Source organism: Pteropus medius, unplaced genomic scaffold (assembly GCF_902729225.1).
Source record: "Pteropus medius unplaced genomic scaffold, Ma_sr-lr_union100, whole genome shotgun sequence".
Lineage (NCBI taxonomy): Eukaryota > Metazoa > Chordata > Mammalia > Chiroptera > Pteropodidae > Pteropus > Pteropus medius.
In genome coordinates this window covers 8,319,659-8,344,059 of record NW_024354875.1, presented here as the reverse complement: position 1 = coordinate 8,344,059, position 24,401 = coordinate 8,319,659, and the positions used below count along the sequence as shown (strand labels likewise).

Below are 24,401 nucleotides of genomic sequence, written 5' to 3'. Positions count from 1 at the left end.
CATGAATTAGTTTCAATTGCATCAAAACTACTATGAGTCTACTGCTTAGTGATTTATCTCTAGTGCTACAGAAATCTGATTTAGAAATTATTTCAGTAAATGGATACACATTAATTCTTCAGTGTTATTAAGACCTAAGTGTATAATGATAATAAAAAAATTAAGATGTGAAAACATTTATATTAATAACCTTTATAAATACGTGCCTTTAAACATACTCATATTTAGAAATTTAAAACATACATCACCAGTTTCTTGAATTTATAATAGGAGTTTTATAAGATTTCAATTCTCTTTTATAAACCACAAATAAGCACACTCAAGAACATTCAGGATTAAGCTGATATAATTACCAAGAGAGAAGATATGTGTAGGTGGCTAGGTGACATGGATTGCATGCAAATATAGGTTAATATAGGAACTTTGCATACTTTTAGTCTTGTGACTCATGAAACTATTGACCTTAAAATATTAAATCTTAATATTAATATAAAAATAAAGGCTGTAACCAGTAAATCTATTCCTCCCTTTTGCCATAGTATCTGTGTATAAGTAGTATATTGAAAGAATTCTGTTGTGAAGATGATTTAACTTTAGTAGTCAGAACTCCTTGAAGACAACTTATAATTTTCGTAATGGAGTTATTTAAATAACTCATTCATTCATTCAATGTTTATAAATTTTCTTTTTTGTTCTAGTCATCATGTTAGTCCCTGAAAATAAAAAGCTCACTGACATATCTTCTTCTCTCTTGGCACTCATAATCCAGAAACAAAGATGCTGCTTAGTAGAATCTGAGGAATTTTGACCTAACTTCCCTGCTCTCTATAACTGCTTTACACAGTTTAAGTTAGACTCTAAAAGCTGTCAGGTGTTAAGTAGATAAGAAAGTTCTGACACTGTGGATTAATTTGAAGTTAGGCACATTCAGTATGAATGCACTCTCTCCCTCCAAAAAGAGGTTGAGGAAATTTAAATAAATTCATTACCTAAGAAAGGCCAGGAGAATACTAATTTTAAAAATCAAAGTTTAGGAAAATAATAGATTAGTCTATCAAAGCCAAGAATAAAATTACAAATATACATGCAATTATTTTATAATTGTTGGAGATGAATCACAAATCAAACTTTTCAGTTTATTAGCAGCCAAAGCAAAGAGAGAAATATGACCAGTTATAATTTTATATTTTCCATATATAGCTTTCTCTGGCACTGAGCCCTGAAAGAAATTTCTCCCATGGGTCCTTGTATAAAGAGGTCATTTTGTGATGTACTACTTTCAGATACTATTTCCTGGGAAGTATAACGGTATGTTTTCTGTTATACTTCCCATAGCATCCTTTATGTAAACCAAAGGCACAACACCAAAACTCAATTCAGCAAGAGATTCATAGATGGGGAAAATCCATACAGTGATAAAAAAATACATATAGCTCTCTGGTGGTTTAGTTTGATTGAGAGATACAATTTAGAATACCTAGAGAGCTAGATAATATTTCTAAAGGGAATTCTTTATAAATGTATTTGTTATTCCAATTCTTGATAAAAATTCAGCACAGAAAGTTTGGGGCTATGTTTTGTACCATCAACCTGTAGTAAAGATATTCTTTATTGCTGATTAGATATGTAATTATATATTTTAGATAGTCAACTAAACAGAAAGTAAAATAGACCACTTCCTGGAACTTAAGTGGTCTAAATGAGAATTTATTTATACTAGAAAAGATGCATGAAGGTGGCTTAAGAAGTTTCTGCAGGATAATCAACTTTCTCTTATAAAAAAATTGAATGGTGAATAGACTTTCACCATGAAAATATTACATCGTAGAGTATCACTGTGATAGTTATGATTTTATTATTTTATCATAGTGATTAAAGGCAATTGTCCACTGTGGTTATCAAAAAAAAAAAAATCTGAAAACTTCTTTCTTGAAATGTATAATTTTATGCACTGTGACTTTTCTGATGAATCTTCCAGACTTCTATTAGCAAAATATAACAATAAGTCAATAAATTACTAGTATATTGTATAGACTTTGGATTATTTCCACTTGATTAAAACTGATCTTGATAAATCAATTTGCTCTCTGGTCTGTGACTATCTGTAGTTGAGAATATTTGAGCTAAGTTTAATTCTTTCTCAATGCACTTGAATTCAAGTAATTCTCTTGAATTGCCTCTCTTCCCTCCTTTCTTTCTTCCCTTCCTTCCTTTCTTTTGTTTTTAACTTAGATTTTTTTTTTAAGTGGGAAAGAGATTTTTTTATTGTTGTTTGTTCACTTTGTTCCCTGAGAGAGATCTCAGAAACAATTTATTGTATTGTATGACTCTTTTGAAAACCATAAACACTACTCTATACGTGAAACTGTCCATAAAATACAATAAAGCTAACCTACAGTGAGACACTGTGCTATTGGCTTAGTTAGCTTACTTGTTGAATGATTTATTTTTCTATGGCAGCCCCTAAATGAGCCCAGTTCAATTCCATAAATCAGTGAAATTGCTAATTGTTGAAATTCTTCTAACTTTAGATTTACTTGAAGAGAGTTGAAACGTCTGATGTAAATCTATAACTACCTAAAGTAAATTTTACTGAAAGTAGAGGAGAAATTATAAATTTTGTAAGTTAACTTAGTATCCCACATGACTATCACACACTAAAACTTTCTGAGACCAAGTGGTATAATAAGAGGACAGGCACTTAATTTGGAAATCGAAACTTTATTAAAATTTATGGGATGTCCACTTGCTATCTATGGACTCATTTCTTAACTATTCTAAGTATAATTTTCCTTATCCATAAAATGGAACTCATTGTCACAAATTGTTGTCATAATTAACAAATATAACTGTTAATTGCCTATAAAAGTACATTGTTTCACAAAGTTCAAACAGTATATGTGTATTTCCCATTAGCTAACTTATTTTTTAAGAGAGAAATCTGAGTTTGCAACATACATTTTCCCCTTGAAATTCAGTACAAGGTAAATATTCCAATTCAAGTGACTACCATTATGTTTAAGATGTATAATCTAATTGCAGGTCTATCAATAGACTATGTGGAAAACAAGCTTTATTGGATCAGTTCGGGAAATGGAACCATAAATAGATGCAACCTAGATGGCGGTAATTTAGAAGTAATAGAGTCAATGAAAGAAGAATTAACAAAAGCTACAGCCCTAACCATCATGGGTAAGTGCAGTGGTTCTATAGCTAGGTTGCTTCGTATTGATTGGGGGTTGATTAATTATGACATGTTAAAACCTGAGAAGAGTTACTGCTCCATGAACACCAGAAGCGCATTAAAATTGCACGTCTCTATGAGGTTTTTTTTTTTTAATTATTATTATTATTTTCTTAACATTAGCAAACAAACTTGTAAGTTTATGCAGATTAAGGACTTAGTGCTGTTACCAATACTAACTCTACTGTTATTGATTCTAGACTTACTGGGACTTGTTTTATTTTATGATTATTTCTGTGTTCTACTGCAGTGTTCTAAAATGTATGAACCTTGTGTATTTGTCACAATAACAAATCTGGCTTATCTCTGCTTATAAAGGATAGCAGATAATTTAGGAGACAAGGCCATAGGGTCCATTGACCAATGATTGAAATTATTCTCCCACAAATAATTGTTTTCCATGAGTCATATCTCAGAGATATTGCAGATTTAGTTCTAGACAACCACAATAAAGTGATTATTGCAATACAGCAAAGGACACTAATTTTTTGGTTTCTTAGTGCTGCATACAAGAGTTATATTTACACTGTATTGTAGTCTATTATGTGTGTAATAGCACTGTCTAAAACAACATTGTACATACCTTAATTTAAAAAAAAAATACTTTGTTGCTTAAAAAGGCTAACCATCATCTAACCCTTCAAGACTTGTAATATTTTTGCTGGCAGAGAGTTTTGCCTCCGTGTCAATGGCTGCTTACTGATCAGGGTGGTGGTTGCCAAAGGTTGCGGTAACTGTAGAAATTTCTCAAAATAAGACCAGAATGAAATTTGCCACATCAAATGACTCATCCTGTCACAAGTGATTTCTCTGTAGCATGTGATGCTATTTGATAGCATTTTACTCACAGAATTTTATTAAAAATTGGAGTTTATCCTCTTTAAACCTGCCACTGCTTTATTAACTAATTTTATGTAATATTCTAAATCCTTTGTTATCATTTCAACGATCTTCATAGCATCTTCCCCAAGAGTAGATTCATCAATAAGGCTGTTTCACTTTCTTGTACTTTGTATGTTTACTAAAATAGTAGCACTTTTAATTTCCTTCAAGAACTTTTCCTGTGCATTTACAACTTGGCTGTTTGGCACAAGAATGGAGCTTTTAGCCTGTCTCGGCTTTTGACATGATTTCCACGCTAAGCTTAATCATTTCGAGCTTTTGATTTAAAGTCAGAGATGTTCAACTCTTCCTTTCACTTGAACATTCTGAAGCCACTGTAGGATTGTTAATTGGTCTAATTTCAATGTTGTTGTGTCTCAGGGAATAGGGAGGCCTGAGAAGAGAGAGAGAGATGGGAAAATGGCCTGTTGGTGGAACCATCAGAGTATACAGCATTTATCAATTAAGTTCACTGTCTTATGTGGATGCTAGTCCTGGGTTCTCAAAAACATACCATAACAAATATAATAATAAAAAAGTTTGAAATATTTCAAGAATTACCAAAATATGATACGGAGACATGAAGTAAGCAAATGCTGTTGGAAAAATGGCTTCAATAGACTTACTAGATGTAGAGTGCCATGAAAATTCTAATTTGTAAAAAAAAAAAAAAAAAAAAATCTGTAAAACAATAAAAATAAAAGCACAATAAAATAGAGTATAACTGTATTTAGGAAAAGGGGTTTTACTGATTTGAGCCTATTTTCTTTCCTTTTCTTCTGTCTTCTGGAAAACACAGGGACAAGCAAATAAGACAATTAGCTGAGAGGGAGGTATGGCTTTCCATAGAATGAATAATCAACCTCTACTGTATTGATATTAGAAGCTAATTTTTCAAATGTGTGTTTTAATTTTAAAAAATAGTTTAGATTTAAAAAGACATTAAAGTGAATGTCATAAAGGAAGTAGTTTTTGGTGAGGATGGCTGCATCTTTACTTAGTGAATGGCTGGCTCTAAGATGAAGTTCATGGTCAGTCACAGTATAAGGATTAGATATATTCCACACAGAATCTCAGTAGTTATAGTTGGTTACAGGGAATCAGAAAAACAATTTCATATGTATCAGTCTGCGTATCATGTGATATTCAGGATACTTATTTAAAAATATATGTACTATTTATAAAAAGTCAGTTTGAATATATTTTAAAAGTATATATAAGTGATAAATTAGGTCTTCTAATTCAACATTCTACAATCTTGCAACTCTTTCACCATTTCCCAGATTGAATGTGAGGTTTTTTTTTTTTGTTTTTATTAATGACTCTTTATAAGTGTATGAACATTATAAGTAAATAGTTATTAATTGAGAAATATTTGAAAATTAATTTTCCAGACAAAAAATATGTTTTTATCTCCTTTGATTTCAATTAGATTAAACATATCTGATAAAAGTAAATAAGGTTTAGAGATTACAAATTATTTAAAACAAAATAAATAAATTTGCTTTAGTTCAGCATGCATTTAGAACCTTTTATGTGCAGACATTGTGCCTGGTTTTGAAGTATGAATGTAAATATGGACAATAGTCTCACAAAAACATACATTTCTGTGATGGAAAGAGAGAATAGGAGAATGTTCAACCTATCATTAAATGCTAAGACTATCTCTTTCAGTTTCCATAGCTGAGAAATATAGATATTAAATAGATTTATCTATATCACAAAGTTGTGAGAATCACATGTAAATGGTGTAAATGTACTTTTGAAAAAGTTATACAAACATCAAAGATGTCTGATGTCACTTAATTTGGTCCTTAAGACACTTTCTAATTTTTCCCCTTTGGTCATATTCAAGTACTCGAGATGATACTAATTCAGATGTCTTAGTGGCTTTCTTTGGCTGTAGTTGTATTCCTAAATTGTTATCTTCCTGTTATCACTCTTCCCATCTTTTTCTAATTGTTTCTTATAAGTAATGGTTTTTTAAAATAGTTTTTCTTCAGATGAGGAATTTAAGCATATAAAAATCATCCTGTTTTAAAATTTTTCCAATTTTCTTTCTAGTCTTTGGGCAATTGATGTGCTATTGGTAAAGCATTATGTTACTATTCTTCTCATCATGTGTATTCAGGAGATAGATATATCTAAAGAATTGTACCTGACAAGTAAATTATTATAAAGCAGGTATTTATTTACAATAAATTCATAAGACAATAAGAAAAGAAAAATATTATTTTGTAATACCCAATCTTGATAAATTAACAAGAAAATTTTGTTTTATGTGTACTTGTACATATTTTAAATTGCTTGAATAATAATAAAGTTTAAATTCGGAAAGTGGATAAGTAAGCTGTAATAATCCCCAAATCACTACCCACTTATGTTTTCAAAAATTGAATTTCAATATACTTAATGAAATCAACCCAAACCAGCAAATTATATAACTAAGGAACTCAATAAATTAGAGGAAACACATTAAAAACCTGTCTCATAACATTTCAAAGAATTTTATTTTTTAGTAAAAAAATATGTATATCTCTCTATATAAATCATTGCCTCATAGAAAAATGCAAGGCTTTATAAAGGTTAATTTTTGCTAACATTATTGCTATCAACCCTGCTGGTAGTTAATACTAAACTTATAGAGCTCAATGCTATGAACACAGTCTCAAAAAATGGAACAGTAGTCCCTTTTAGCAAAATAAATAGATTAATTAATTAAGTCAGTTTGTTTCAAGATAATATAGAAGAGAGAAACTTTGGGTAAAATCATGTTTTTTATGTGTCAGCACTGCTTGGTAACCAAATCTGGTGTAAATTCAAATTCTTTTAACAAGTGAATGGCTATGTGTGTGTTTCCTTTCAGTCACCATAATTGGATTAATCCTGAAAGATAAAAATAAATATAATTAAACCTAAGAATGCCCTTATTGTCAATATATTAACTGGATATATCAGAATGCATTTAACAGTTTAAGAAGATAAAATTCGAATGACATCACCACAGAGAAGCAAGGGAGCAACTTCCACTTCATGAAGTTTCCTACCTCAGCTCTGAACTTGCCCTTCTGTTTAGATTCCCCTTTCTTCCTTCAAAATCTCTCTACTCTTTTTCTTTGGGGATAGAATCAAGGGTAATGGCCCACTTCCTGCTGAGGATGAATATTATAGTCATATAAAAAAGGCAAACAAAAAGTAAAACAGAAGAACCTTACTACTATCTAGAGCTTTAGTGATTAACAGTTACAAATGTTTACGAAAAAAAATTGCCTACAGTAATATTGAAATTGCACACATAAAAAACAATTGTCCTATGAAGTAACCAATTATTTACTACTGTATGTCAGCTCCTCAAAGAGATCACCTAGGCGATTGATGATAATTCACTTAAAGTTTGTGTTTCACCAAAATTTAAGAGTGGTTTTCCTAAAACCGAGTTAAAATTTCTTTGGAAACATTTTACACATTTGTAAATCTCAAAGATTATAAATTATAACCACTGGAGTTTCCAGTTTTGCTTGGAATATTATATACAGAATAAACTGTAAAGAACTTTGAAATATTAAAATTAGATAAAATGGAAGGCATTTGATATTACCTAGGTTAAAATAAAGCAATTATTTAATGATTCAGCCAAGTCCAAGGCCCCAAGACCAAAATTGCTGTATCTAAATTTCACAAAGTTTTTCCAGGAGGGATAGTTCAATTTCTCTCCCCTTGAATATAGGCTGGACTTAGTGACTCACACCTAATGAATAGAATTAGACAGATGTGATAGTGTATGACTTTGGAGATGAGGTCCTAAAAGGCATAAGTCTTCCTTCCTGTCCCCTCTCTTGGATTACTCATTTGAATAAAGCCAGATAAAATGCTATGAAGTCACTCAAGCATCTCAAAGGAGAAGTCCACACAGCAAGGAACTGAGACCTTCTATTAGCAACCATGTGAGTGAGTCATCTCAAAAGGAGTATCTCCAATAAGATTTTAGATGCATACATCCCAGTCCAACACTTTGCAACAAACTCAAGAGAGATTCCCAACCAGAACCACCTGCATAGCTTCCCCCAGATTCCTGAATCACAGAAACTATGTGAGTTGATAAATGTTTACTGTTTTAAAGTGCTAAGTTTGGAAGTAGTTTGTTACATAGCAATAGATAAATAATTTACACATTACTCTATCCACAGAGCACTCATTCATTTGTGAACAGATTTAAAAAGTCAAATACTTATTTAATAGTCTGGCAGGTTATAAATGGTAAAGTGCATCTAGTGTAATAAAATCCAGTAGCTTCTAGAAGATTGTAAACAACAAGTGAGTCTAGGCTTCATTACCTAGACTGTCATGGGAGTGGCAGGAATATGGCAAAACTGGAGAGTTAATGCCCCATCGGAGGGAGAACACCACAGCTCCGCTTATTTTTGTCATAAGGGACATTAACCAGTTATACCAGACCTTTCATTTTTCAAGAGAAGCAAGAAATTTGGATTTTTATTTAAAATCTCATCTGTGAAATATTAATGTTACCATATTAAGAAAAATATCATGCAGTCTATAACATGCACTATAGGCTAACTATAAAGGTTAACACTGTACAAGCTAATCCAACAAACAAAAAACCCCGCACAACAATACCCCTCTGTGTGCTTTATTCAGCCTAGAAGACATCAGTTAGTTGCCAACTATGATTTGATTATCATTTATCTTGGTGACATTGAATTGTTGAGAGATTGTGGTAGAGTTAAGGAAGCCAATGCCCAGCTATACCATTAGAGAGACTTAGTAGAAGAAAAAAAATAATCACCAGGTAGAGCTGGCATAACTTACTTAGGAGAAGAGGTCCTTCTCTTAGGAGACAGGACATATGATTTCCCAATAGAATTTTGAGTGTTATTTGACCAGCCACTGTGTTCTGCCTGAGGTATCATACAAATAGAGAATTTATGAATGTGAGATCTTATTTGAGTTCAACTGTTGACAATAGAATATAACTTCTAGATGTAGAGCTTGTACCTTTACAGCAATGGGTATCCAATTCCATTTATTCTTTCCACAAATATTTATTAATGCTCACCATATGCCAGGTGCTTTCAGAGACAGACAATAAGGAATGTAAATAAAAATATATGGATAGATAACTGTTAGAACAAAAAAAAAAAAAAGAGATAAGGAAGTATTTGGGGTAGGAATTTAAGATAGGGGTTCAATTTTAGATTTTAGATTGAGAAGTTACTAAGATAGTGACTTCTGAATAAAAATCTTAAGTGTTGGGAGGGAGGGAAGAATAAAAGAATGCCACGTGGAAGAAGAAGAACTGCTTTAGTCATTCATTTTTTTCTTTTTTTTAGTTTTTATTTTATGTTTTAAATGCTTTGTTTTAAGAAATATATAAAAATAATTACATCAAAATAAATCTTTATTGGTGATTCTGATAATTTACCAAGTCAGACATCTTTTAAGACAATACAGTATTGTCTGTGCTTTACCTGTTCTCCAGTGAGTCAGGGAATGGAGTTCACTTTGTCAGAATTGATTTACATATTGTGTACAATGGCTGTTTGATGAGGACTCCTAATATTTTTTGCTATGGACTGAATGTTATGTTCCCCCAAATCATATGTCGAAGCCCTAATTTGATGGTATTAGGAGGTGGGGATTTGGGGAAGTAATTTGATCATGACTGAGAGCTCTCATGGATTAGTGACCTTCTAAGAAGAGACCAGAGATCCAGCATCTCTCTCTGCCATGTTAGGATACAGCAAGAAAGTACTGGCATCCTGATCTTGGACTTCCAGTCTCTAAAAATGAGAGAAATAAATTTCTGTTTTTTAAGCCACCCAAATATGGTATTTCTGTTACAGCAGCCCAAACTAAGACATCCTTCTGGTTACTAGATGTAAATTGACTAAGCTATAACTTTGAACATCAAATTCTTCCTCATTCAAAAAAAAAAAAATCGGTTGTCTTTTCATCTGTGAGAGATAGCAAATACAATAGCTGCTACTTTAAAATACAATAGCTCTAAAATTATATCTACTATTTATTTTTCTTAGATTTTTTCTCAGTATTTAGCAATTCTCTTTAAGTTAATATTCTTTTATAAATATACTTCAGTTTCATAAAATAACAATACTCTAAAACATTTTCTTACATGATTTTCAAGTGGCTTGTGCTATAAAATAGCACTGTTATATTTAACTATTGATTGCCCAGTTTTCAAATATAGGGTTATTTTGTTTGTTTTTAGTCACCTTTTCCACATAACTTTGTTATTTTCCTGATCATTAACACCTGCAGGAGACAGTGAGGTAAACACGAGTTAATCAAGTTTCCATTAGATTTTAAGTGCCTTTATGAGGAGGAGAAGGTTAAAACTATTGACTAAAATTAGGGCTTGTGGATTATTTATGTATTATATTTAGCATACTATTTATTTTCACTGTCAGCATATGCAGTTTGAAAGCAGAAGGCATATTTCATATTCACATTGAAGAAAAAGTTGGAGAAATCAATTCAAGGAGCTAAGGGGAAATACACAAATAAAACGAATATACTGGCAGAAATAGGTTCATTGGTATTTAGAGAAAATTAAGGCGGAATTCATGAAATAGCAGGGGCAAATGGACCATAGATTTAAAATAGAAGTAAGGGTATGGGAATTATTCAAGCAAACTTGAAGAAATCTGTATGTGTCTATAGAAAATCTTTGGCATTTGTGGATTTAATGGTTGCCTCTTATTTAATCACAGGTTATCTTGATATAATTCATTAAAATATGTCATGCAGTAATTTGCCAAGTTTCGTTAAAGAAAGAGTTTGAGTGCTGGGCACTACAAGGAAGATGAGCTTAAATTTAAACCTCTACCGTACAACATGCACACCTTATATGCCATTTATTCATTGTTCTCTGCTGATCCAGTGCATATACAGTTACTCTCACAGAACTTCAATTGTACATCTACTTTTTTGTTGTTATTTTATGGTGCTATATGATCTTTGGAAATTATTTTTCTGATGATATTTGTAGATAGGAATCTCAAAGCTAACAAGGCGTGTTCTTCTTGAATGTCAAGAGAGGTATATATATATATCAAATACCTCTATGTATATTTGAATCATGTATATGTAGTCTTCATTATATAATTAAACCATGGACCTTTAAAATTAAGTGTAACCTTAAAGGTCATTAAAGTTATTATCTTTATCAATTAAAGAAGTGTACTTTAGAGTCCTACTATTCATTAACCAGCTATGGATCTGGGACAAGTACTGAACACGAGGTATTAATTTTCTATTCTGCAAAAATATGGACCTTGACCATACGAGCTGCAGTGTCTTAAAAACCTTGTATGATTTTATCACTAATGGATTGATTCAAGGGTGCAGGGAATAGTTTAAAATAAACTTTTGATTTTCAAATTTTCTTTAAAAGAAAATTTGAGTCACAGGTAAAGGCAAAATATTCTTTAATTACACATTTTCTGTGAATACTCGTTCTCTCAGTTTAATTTTTTTATTATTAATCACAATTTAAATATATTATACTATCGATCTGTTTCAAGTATCAATCTGCCAGAATAGGCTTAATATGTAAATATTAGAAGGATATTGAATTTTGACTATTGTTAGAATTTAGCAAGGAGTCAAAAAAAGCATGTTCTTTGTGCATTTTTAGTCTCCTATCAGAAACAAACCCAGCCCTACGATGAGTAAAAAGTTGGCTTTTCTTGATTTGTTTATGCACACATTTGTTTTAAATCAGTGTTAACAAAATAATCATTTGCCCTTTAATCAGCCCTTGAAAAGCTTTAACAAAGGTAACCCATAAGGGACATTTGTTCATACTTTTCAGGCTCACTTCACAAATTTGAAATCATAATAGCTGCTGTGAAGATTCTCAGCACATGAATAGTTTGCCATGGGAAAGCCAAAGCTGTCAGATTAAAATGCTTCCAGAACCATCTGAATATCAGAGAAGGTCATATTCATTTGTTTAAGACCAAATACAGTGTTAATATCGTTGAGGATTAAATGTTTCTAATATTCCCTCTAGAGTTTCTACAGCAAAGCATTTAAACTTGTCTAGTTTCTCTGCTGACTGAAAAAAACTCTAATGGCAAAAAATTATTTTTTATCTATGCTAACTAACACTTAGGCTTTCTCATGCATTTCTTCATTCATATCTGTATTCTTTTCAGGAAAATACGATTTTACGTAATGATAAAGTTAGAATTTATTAAAGATAAAACCTATCTAGATTCAATCTGTATACTTGTTATGAACCCTTAGATACATAATGTACTTACTGAGCACTCACAGATTTACTCTGAACTAGTCTGAAAGGATCCTAGACACTTGTTTTATGACAAGGCAGCGAGACTGATAACTTCAAAGTTCTTGACTTCAGTAGTCCACCTTAAGGAGTAATTTCCTCTGATTTGTACATTGCAAGTCCTCTTTGCATGTGGTCAAGTGCAGTTATTTATTTATTTATTTATTTATTTATTTATTTATTTATTTATTTTATTTCGAATCAAAGCTTACTAAATAGTTCTCTTCCTCTGAATACGAAAAGAGGCTGAAATTTGGTTTCAATCCCTGGATTGCCAGTTTTCTTTTAATATCTGATAGTGCTCCCCTTTGATTTGTTGTTTGTTTTATTTTTCTTTCACAGTCTAGTTAGGTACTTAACTTTTTGTATGAGCTACTGCAACAGCTCCTTATCTTCTTTTCACTCTCGATAACTCCAGTCTTCAAGCTATCAAGATCTGCTATGTTCTGACCTGCTGTGGCAGCCCCTACTTAGCCATAATATTTCAGAGCTGAAATAAGCACTCATGACTTAACTCTGAAACGCTTATTTTTTCCTCTTTTTAATTCACTGTATGTTATAGTATTACTCGTTTTTCTTAAAAAGAAACTCAGAGTCAATAAGATCTTTGAAAATGCAGTCCTCTGAGACTCAAGCTCAGAGATTCTGATTGAAGTTAAGTGCTGTTTTCACTACCAGGAAGAGCCTTCCCTGACATAACTCTTCTTTTCATTTGAGCCTCCTCTATCCCTACTTCGGTCAGTCAGGTACAATACATCCAGGCAAACTATTCCCCTCTATTTGATTTTGCCCGCTTATTTCCATTTGTCTTGCTATTCCTTGTTTTTTTGACTGCTTTCCATATTTATCAGCTACTTTTATAGAAGAAATACCACCCTCCAAGGTCTACTTCAACTTTACCTTCAGTGTGATTTGAGATTTTTCCCTCCTCTGAATTCCTTTGTATTTTCCTAATGTAGTGGAGTATTTTTTGTCTTTTCTGATGTATGAACATGTCTCACTTTTCTATAATTTGAGACCACATTGTATTTATATATGTATCATTCATGATACATAGCAAGGTGTTTTACACTGAATATATTTTAATAAATAATAGTAGAATAAATGAGTAAAGAAAGCAATGACCATCTGCACACAAAAATGTTTGCCACAGCAATCAAAGTTTATTTCAATCACAGCAGGGACATGTTTATCTAGAATAATTACAACCGTAAATATATATTGTAGAATTTAAATACAGTTGGCCGTCCGTATCTATGAGTTTCACATCCACGGATCCAATCAACCACGATCAAAAAAAATAAATAAAGAAAGAAAATCCCAGAAAGTTCCAAAAAGCAAAACTTGAATTTGCTATGCACTGGGCACTACATTGAATCCAAGAGAATGAAGTGAAATGTAGACATATACTGCCGTAGCCTATTTGCAAATACAGGTTATATGCAAATACTACACCATTTTATACAAGGGACTTGAGTATTAACAGATTTTAATGTCCTTGGGAGTATCCTGGAACCAATCCCCTTGTGGATATTGAGGGAGAGCTATATATATTAAAATAAACACTAAAAAATATTTTAAAATATAAGGATTTAAATTGAAAAGAGGAGAAAATAAATAACAAGAGAAATGTGTAAAATATCAATTACTTTTAGTACATATTATATATATATACACACACATAGAAATGCAAGAAAAAAGGTTATATTGGATTGTGTTTGTTCTCAAAGGAGCTAAATGTATTATTGGAAGAAGAAAAATATACCCATAAACACACTCAAGCAAAAGAGATCCAAAACAAAAGAAAAACTTTGGTGTTTGGAAAGTTTTAGGCTCTCAAAGATAGTCTTTCACAGCTGGGCCTAACAGCATGATTCTCTTTAATAATAATAATTGATTATCTAAACAAATAAAGCATTCTAGTATTTAATTTACCAATCTTAACTCATGCAATTCTCACTGAAGTCCCCTGAGTGATGTACCATTAACACTGCTTATTCCAGAGGTCCCAGCTGAGGTTCAGCTAGTCTAAATTAATTGCTTACGGCTATACAGTTAATAAGCAGTGTAGCAAGCTTTCTAATGCATGATTCTTAGACTTTAAATTCTATGTTTCTTTTAGGAATTAGTCCTACAGATATAGTTACACTAGTGTATATATATATAAGTGAAGTAAAATAGTATATATATATAAATAAGTGAAGTAAAATATGTCAAGTGGTGAAAAATACTCATGGAGAAAATTCAACCAGGGCTATAAATAGGAAGTGCAGAGTAGGGCTGAGAGAAAGGAGCCAGAAAAGTTATGATATTAAGTATAGAGGTGGCTTTCACTTGGAAATAACGGTTGGGCAAAAATTTGAAGGAAGGGTGTGAGTCGTTCAGGTATCTGGGGCGAGAACATACAAGGAAGAGAGAACAAGAATTGCAAATTTACTATTTGGCCATATTTTTAAACACCTTTTTCTTTCAGAAAAGTCTAAATATTATTATTATTATTATTTATCATTATTATTATTTTTTAATGTTATAGGCATCCAAGTTACTTTCTGCCTTCATGGAACTTTTATTATGTTAAAAAAAATACCTGATGTTTCATGTGGTTTTACTGCTTCCATTAAAATAATCTACTAAAATATAATACATAATTCATTTATGCACGTGAGCTAAAAGTAGTACTCTACAATAACTTCTCTAAAGAAAGCGTTTAACTTTTATATGTATGAAATTCCTAATGATGAAATTAGTTTTGCTTATATGTTTTACTTTATTTTCAATGTATTATATATGTTACTATTAATGAGTATGCATTCTAATAAGAAAGAAGATAAATTTCTAGTAAATATAATGATTTCAAGCTATTATAGTAAATGTTTATACAAATAATAAACCATGAAATCAGTCATATGAAGAAAATACTAATTATAGTCATTTAGAACAAACAACTTTAAAGATCTAGTCTGTTGCTTTAATTTCAAATGTTCTAAAATTAAAAGCTTGAATGATTTATATGTCTATGAAATTGTATTAGTTAAAATTATCCAGCTTTAGAAAACTTAACTTATTCTTTAAAAACAAAAAAGATTAACTTTTTAAAGAGAATTATCTCTAGATACCAGATAATGTATTTATAAAATATTAGTAGAAAGATTTCATGAAACACAGAATATAATGCTTGAGAATGTTTTTTTTCATTGAATCTTTAAACAAATTAGAAAAATATTCTCAGTTTTCGTCTATCTCAAAGGTTAAAAAAATGTTAATTCTGTTAGACATATGAATGATCATCAGTGAAATTATCTTATTTTATTAGTTATTTTTGTTATGTTTATATTTGAATTACGTGAACACATTTTACTTAAAAAAACACAAGTAATGAAAAGACGAGCAAAAGACATATTTAAAAAATTTCAAACAATATCTTATTTAAATCAAAATTATGTCTACAACAACTTTTCAGTAAAAGATCCAGTGATTTAATTGTTACACTTGTATTGTATTTCTATCTGTAATTTGATATATACAAACCAGTTTATTTTAAATGCACTATAATTATGCTATATATTTTAAGTGATTCTGCTTTCAAATCATACTGTTCAAAAAAGGTAAGTTAATTTTTTAATATACACTGAGCAATGTCATTTAGTTCAAAGAATATCAAATATATTCACCTAAGTTTTCTAAGTTATCAGTCTTGTAATTGCCATTATACTATTCATTAAAGTAACAGTACATATGAAATATATCCAGGCAATTTGCCCAGCACTAAGTATAGTACATAGTTGTCCTTGCTAAGTACTCAAACCACCATTAATGAAAACTAATAGCCCATCAAAATTTACATTAAAAGTACTATGAGAAATCTCTCAAGGACCATATGTGATACTATTCCAGTAATTTTTGTCACCTTAAATTGCCGTGTTCCAATATGTTGCTCTTTTTTAATGCTAATTACCTAACAGAATGGATAAATACTATAATCCTAAAGTACATCATAGTACTATTTTTTTTTAACCAGGTTATAATTAGTAATTAGAGAATGGTCTCATTAACATAAATGGGATAATTAAATCATCTCAGCTTTACCATACTTGAATTAAATAGTGGTTGTTTCCCCTTTGTAACCTACTAAAGGTTAACTTTTCTGGTATCATTTTCAAGAAAAAATACTTACATTGTTGATGTTTATGACAGAAAAAGGACAAATTTGAAAATGCATACATTTTTGTGTAAAGACAAATTTTTTAAATTGCCCATGTTTCCCCTTTCATTTAAAAAGAAATAGTAAAATGTTTAGAGTAAGAAAAGACATAGTATATTTTAGATTTAGTATAGATTTTTGAGTTAATCTAATTACAACTGTATTTTAATTAGAAATTGAAAATAAATCAAAAGGACCAAAGAGGTTATCCCAGAAGTCATGCACTGTAGGTATTATCTCATGTTGGACTGTAACAAATAATTAGAGCCATATCTTGAGCTGATGAGTATCATTCATTAAAACTGAAATTAAACAATCATACCTGAGCCCTTCTAATTATTTGGCAATTTTATTCAATCCGCATTTGACTTGGATAGATGGTATCTGATCACACAGGATTTTCTGGGACCATATATACCTAGATATAGGTAAATAAAGAAACAATAATTTGTACCTGAGCATCAAATATTTAAATTATTTTTCCCTTTTCATAATCAGTATATGAATAATCTCATATATTGTGAGAAGAATATTAAGCATTACGAACTTGAAATAAAGGCCTGAATCAATTTTATTCTAATTAACAGTGTTCCATATTTAAACTATAAATATTCAAGGAATATCTTGAGTATTATGGGAAGAAAGATTATAAATCATTTTAAAAATACTATAATTTTAGGGTTTTTTTTTAATTATAGGTATAATTGTTCTATGTAGCTTTTGATATAGATGTATCAAAGATTGACTGAAGATACTCAAAAGGCCAGTGATGAGATTTTTTGCTAAATTACTTTCTAATGAGATTATGTGTGGGAGGAAAAGGATTCAATTATCTTGATAAAGATAAGAGCTTTTGCTAAAAGATGTGAAGAGATCTAGGACAGGTTGGTGACTCAGAAACCTTTAGAAGTGGACTCTTTAGTTTAATAAACACAAATAATACTTGTAGAATAGTTAAGGACTGCTAAGATTTTAATTTGGAAGAAAATCTTTGTTTGTTTTTTTTTTTAAAGATAGATTTGACTTCATTATTTCCAATATTGCTTTTAATGGAGGCAAAAATATTGAAGACTTTTTAAGTTGGAATTTTTTCTATTTTGGAATATTCCTAAATGGATAGTAGATACACTATTACATAGTGATAGAAAGTAGCCATAACATATACTATTAGTAAATTTTCAAAATTATTTAACCATATTTTATTATTCGAAAATTTATCTGAACAACCCCCTTAAAACATGTTTTTTAATAGCTAATATACCTTCAAATCATTTCTATGAAAATTTAATCTATGAAAATTTCTATAAAAATTTAAAATTTCTGTATCTTTTTTTTCCTCATGATACTGTGCCATCCTGATTTTCATAGGAAATTCTGATTATGAAAAATCTATTCAAATTTGTAGACTACTTAGTATAAAATGACAAAAATCACATCTCCAGATCACCTTAGTATTCTTCCTAAAAAATTTGTATCAATAAGGTGACTGTTCTTTAAATTCTAAATATAATGAGAATTGTATATATTTGCAAATTCAGAGTTACATTCTTTATTTAAGAACATTATGTCATAATTTATTCCTAACATATGCATCCTAATCTAGTGAGTTCTCAGGTATGAAAATGAGGACACAATGAAATCACATAAGGACTATCATTCTGAGATTTTTTTATAAAAGCACATTCAATTTTGTTCATTTTATGAGTTACATTTAAAACATGACATTCATGACTTAATAAACTATAAAATAAAAGATTATAAAATGATGGTCATTTTACAGACAGCCATTTTATTTTTATTTTCTGATTCTAGAGTATGCTCCATCTGGCAGATATCCCATCAAATTCAATTGAAAATATTGTATGGCGATGACATATTTTGGTAACTGATTACTTAAATGGGCAATGCTTTTGCTCTGAAATGTGTCGTAATATGCAGGTTTTAACATATTTTTATTTTCAAGTGAATAGACATATCATATTAAATTATTTGGAAAAGACAGGAACATGGCAAATGGGAGCACCAAAGATCATTTATTTGTGACAACATTTATTTTTTTAACCTTTTTCCCAGTAATGTATTTATATTTATGTCCAAACATCTATTTTGAGTCAGTAAATTTTACAATATTAATTATTTGACAGTGTCAAGAGTTAGGTAGTAACTATAAAAATGACATTTGTATTTTAATAATAAGGACAGGACAGTAAATTATCCAAGATAGAAGAGCCATTTCAATCAATTTTTAAAATATTGAAGCCTTATATAATGCTGTATGTTCAAAGGAGAATGAAATTTTAGTTTGTTGATTTTCATACAGTATTAAAAGAAAAATACATTACTCAAGAAACATATGGTAAATATGATTTAAATTAATTGAAATTGGAGTTGAAATTATACAATATTAATGCTAATACAGTAAATTATTTTAAAATGGGCAAAAATAGTAACATTTAAATATATCCAAAACTGTGGTTTAAAGGTTTTTTTTTATTTAGAAAGGTTAAAATTTATGACAGATTATTTTAAAATTATATATAAACTTTCTCTCACTTTCAATGTCATAAACATTGCTTTCTAAGTCAATAAACATTTCAACAATATCATTTTAATGTTTATAGAATATTATACTGTATATTTATGATATTTTATTTATAGATAAAGTTGTGTTTTTAAACTTTTTTTTTTAAATTATGGATATGTAATGACTAGCCACATAACTAGGTATTTGCAGCAGTTAGGATACTGTTTTAGATGTAGCCTTTTCTGAGTCAAATGGTTTACAGGTTTTTAAGGCTTTATCATTAATCTTTTGCTCTTATAGGCATTCCGTTAATGGACAAGAACAGCACTGTTTTTCTCTGTCCTCACTTAAAACATTTGGTTAGACATTTCATTTTCTTTATTTCATTCAGTCATGGTTCTCAGATCTTTCTATATCATGATTGTCATCTTCTAAGATTGCTTTTCATTCTTGAGTCCTTCCAAAAATTGAAAACCAAGACCCGGACATAAGGATAAAAAGTATATTTAGGACAAAGTCTGTTGAGATTAATACTTCCTGGAATTCCATATTGTATATGGAATTTAGTTACCAGGAACAGAGTTTTATACTGGTTATCTCACATAATTGGAGGAAGTATCTATTATCAAAATATATGTGAGTATCTATTATCAAAATATATGTGAGTCCAAGATGAAACAGAAATCTCAACAAAATTCAAGACTGGAAACCACTAGATACTGAAGTCATACAGAAACCTGGAGATTCAATCCAATTCAAGGCAGCTCTAGGGACTTCTGTAGTAAAAATTGTGGATAGATGATTCTAACTGACTCATGGTCCATTATGGTCCCTTCTGCCCCATTTCAAAATGAATTTTAAGCTATCAAAAAAAAAAAAAAACCTTACTAAAAAATATAGACATAAAGCTTGGTTGATTTAAAGTAAGTGGAGCCAAAGAGCCCAGATTATTAGCCTATCATGACAGAATAACACCATGTTCATTTAATATTTACTGTGATTACTGTGATTTCCAGTCCCAAGTTGCTCAGAACACCAGGAGGTCCAACCTTTTCCTAAAGTTACCTGCCTTAGAAATTGCCTAAGATGATTAGACCTGTTTATTTTTGTTTTATTTTTAAAAATTTGGACATATGAGTTTAATTACCTGCTAGACCATCCAAATGGAAATATGTGGCAAATGGATGGAAACAAGAGTCCTACACTAATTGAAAGAAGCAGGCATTTTTAGTACAGTTTAAGTTTACACCTACACAAGATTGGACTACTTTTTAACATTTAAGATAAAACTTTATTTTTGCCATAATAAACAAAACAGTGTATTAAAACCCACATTCAGAATTTTCCAAATTATTATTATTTTTTTAGATTTTGTCACATTTCTTTAACTGTCAAGTTTTCTTTGGCAAATTATTCAAAATACTTAATTTTCATTTTGGATTTTAGTTTATATTTTTATGATGAGAATGTCCCATTTTGATCCAGGTTTACCTTTTTCTGAGTCCTATAGTTTATAACTTCTCTTTAAAATGTATAACTATCTTTTAGTTAAGTTGTCATTTGCAAAGATATGCTGGAGAATAAATTATGAATTAAACACTTTTAAATTATTCTTTATTTCTGTTATAACCCATGGTGGTCTATAAACCGAGTAAGGCTTGGTGTTTTTGTTCTCAGAAAGCTAACCACAACTCATAAAGCAACAACTGGCTTCAGCTTCTCCATTTATTTATTAACAACTGTAACTGAGCAGCTCATTCTTGACCTATACATTTTAAATAGTTTTAGCCTCAGAAGAACGTCTTCTTTCTCCTGAACTGGCTTCACCAGTTTTTCTTTCTCTACATTTAACCCTTGTTTGAGAAGATTCTCATTCACAAATTGTTTTGGAGATCACTGTATGACCCAATATCAAGTGATTTGGATTCACACGCATTGATATTCTTGAAAGTATTTTTTAAATATGTAATTTTTTTCAAATTATCTATTTATGTGTTTAAAATTTTTTTGAAACACCAGTTTTCTTCTGTTGCAGCTGCTGATTTTTCTGAAAAGTTCTGATCATTTTCTTCATCCCCTACTTTAAGATATTTTACAACACTTTAACAGGAATTAAATGAAGATCTTGTTTTTCTTAATCATTTTCTAAGTGTTGCACTCAGAGGTTGTTTTCTTAAACTACATATATGGAGAGGTGGTGGAATGACACAGGCCTGTGGAGTGCTAGGCAAAATCACAACTGAGACTGATGGACTTTCTATCTGGAAAAATGAAATCTCTATTTATCTTGAAGGAAGGGAGCTCTACAGCAGGGGTCTCCAGCTCCGGGGTCAGAGACCAGTACCAGTTCGTGGACCGTTAGGAACTGAGCCGCACAGCAGTAGATGAGTCGCGTGTGAGTGAACAAAGCTTCGTCTGTATTTGCAGCCACTTCTCAGCACTAGCATTACCTCATCAGCTCCACCTCAGATCATCAGGCATTAGATTCTCACAGGAGCACTGGCTCCTGGTACCAAAAAGGTTGGGGACCCCTGCAGTCTACAGGACTCCACAGCCAACCCCTGAGTTCAGATATCTGACACCTACTTGCTGCCCAGCACACTACATTCCTCACCTATCCCCAGAGAGAGCAGAAAGTACATGCAGCCATGGCTCTCTGCTTACTCTGAATGCAAATTGATCTTCTTATTGTTCACAATCTCCAAAAGGGAATCTAGGGCTCCTTCCTGAGGAAGATATTAATTCCTGACCTTCAGATGCTCCATCTTCTAGCCATGCCTCATTACCTAGTTGAAAGGTGGCACCCAATCTCAGAAACATCCCTGTTTATTTGGGCTGTCATTGAAGGAGCAGCACAAGGTCATTACTTGCTCCCTTGAACTTCTGAAACTCAATGTCAGAAGTTCAAGACTCCATTGCTATTTGAAGAAAAGTGAAGAAGCTATGTTCCCAAGTGTCCCATTTATTTAGAGATATCAAAATGAAAGAAAAAAAGAAAAGTTCCTAAAATTTCCCAGGCCATAGTGATAATAATGCTAGGTCCTTTTTTAATCCTTCATCTCTTTCTCTTTTATTCACATACAGCCCTTTTATTCAAAGCATGCTCTAAGCATCAGAGTGACTAAATTAGGGATATTTCTAGTATTAGGCCAATTTATTTTTAGAACCAGTATTTCTATTAGAATAATTAACATTTATTCATCATTATATAACTAGGTTATGTCTTTTCAAGGAGCCAGAGATACAGAGGTGAAAATGGTAACTCAAATCCTTGTCTTCATAGAGTTTAGATTTAGTTGGTGTAGACAATAAATACATAACATATATGAAAATATAAGGTAGGGAAAAGGTTTGAAATAAAATAGAGAAGAGTTTCCAGTAAGACCTTACCAAAAAGGTGCTATTTGACCTTACACTTGAATGACAAGGAAGAGCTATCCTCGTGAAGATTTCTAAGGAATAACTTTCTGGACAGAGTGAATAGCAAATAAAAAGCCCTTAAGACTAAAAAGTGCTTGACATGTTCTGACTAACGTGGGTACAGTGACAAGAGCATCACATCAGAGGCGAGGAAGGCCAAAGCTGAAGAGATCCCAAAGGACTTCTGTGCTAAAAAGACTTTATTCTAATAGCCAGTTGGAAGTTTAAATGGCAGTTTTATAGTTTTATGTTCTAATATAATTACTTGATACTGTGTGGAGACTGGACTATGGAAGAGAACAAGAATAAAAGCTGGAGAATTTGGAGAAATAAGAGTTCAGGTGACAGACCGATAGCTTGGACGAGTATGGTAGAAGTGGAAGAGGAAAAAGCGGCATTCTTAGAAATAATTTGGAGATAGATAATTGGAATATATTTTAAAGGTAAGATTCAGGTCTGCCTCAACTTAGGGTGCTTTTTCTTTCAGTAGCTCCTGTTATGTTTCTCATCCTGGACCTTCAAAGTGTCTCAGACTCTTTTTAATAATTTCTCAAGTACTTTGTTCTCTTAATAAATTAGCAGATATGGAGTAGTATATATTAGTCAACTAGGGATGCTATAACAAAATACTACAGAATGGGTGGCTTAAAAACCAAAACTTTATTTTCTCACAATCTGGAGGCTATAAGTCCAAGATCAAGATGTCAGCAGATTTGTTTTCTCCTCAGGCCTCTTTGACTTGTAGATGACCGCCTTCTCATTGTGTTCTCATGTAGTCTTTCCTCTGTGCTCACATCCAGATGTCTATGAGAACACTGGTCCTATTGGATTAGGCTCCACCCTTATGACCTCATATAACCTTAACTACCTCTTTAAACATTTTATTACCAATATACTGTCACATTGAGGGCTAGGGTTTTAACATATGTTTTTTTTTTGGTTGGGGGGTGGGGGGAATTCAGTCCGAAACATCACCTTGCTTAACTCTCTTCAGATTTTACTTAAGCTGAGCCACTTAACAAGGGGAAAACAATTCTCTTAAACCTTTCTCCTAAACAATATATGAGTCAAGGTCAAAGAATTAAATTATTTTCTTTGAACATTGTTAATCTCACTTGTTTAAAAACACTTCAAATAAGATAGAAGTTTGAATATTTTCCCTATCTTAATAAGTAATTTTCTATGACTTGAACTTGGAGTGATCACCATAGGCAATTAGCATTATTCTTTTGTCCTGTCAAGAATTTCCACTACTAATCTCCATGTGAATGAATGTAATTATTATAGAGGAAGAAAAATGATTTTTCCTTAATCCTTCTAAATTCTTGACTGATATTCCTAGTGATAAAAGACAAATTAACAGGATAAAAAAATATGTATGTACTGGAGCCTCATGAAGATATGAGATTCAAAAGACAGTTGGACTATTGAGGATTATATACCATTCTGAGCTAAGGAAAGAGATAGGGGTCTGTGATTTCAAAGGGAAGAAGGGAAATTCATATGAAAGTGAATAGAGGAGATGTTTCATAAACATCTCCTGCCATGCACATAAGTATCTCAGGTAAAAATAAATTATCACTGATAATGGCTTTTTCCAGGTACTGATCCCCTTTCTAATGTAAATTTCCCTTACAAAGGGACACTTCTACTCTGTTTTCAGAGCTTCTCCTGTATCTGATTCTTCTTAAAATAACCAGGTGAAAGTAATCCTTATGCTAAAGAGACATATTTTGAGGGTGGCACATTCTGCTTAGCCTTAAGTGAAGTAGTGTAAAATCATAGAAATATAATGCAA

General features: G+C 31.2%; 1 protein-coding gene across 1 annotated transcript in view; it reads left to right on the top strand.

Moving 5' to 3' along the window:
* Nucleotides 1-24,401, top strand: part of LRP1B (LDL receptor related protein 1B) — a 1,647,539-nt gene that overhangs the window by 1,153,779 nt on the left and 469,359 nt on the right. Inside the window, exon 32 of the mRNA XM_039855262.1 lies at nucleotides 3,043-3,192. Coding sequence (XP_039711196.1) covers nucleotides 3,043-3,192 — 150 coding nt within the window. The remainder of the gene's footprint in view (nucleotides 1-3,042; nucleotides 3,193-24,401) is intronic.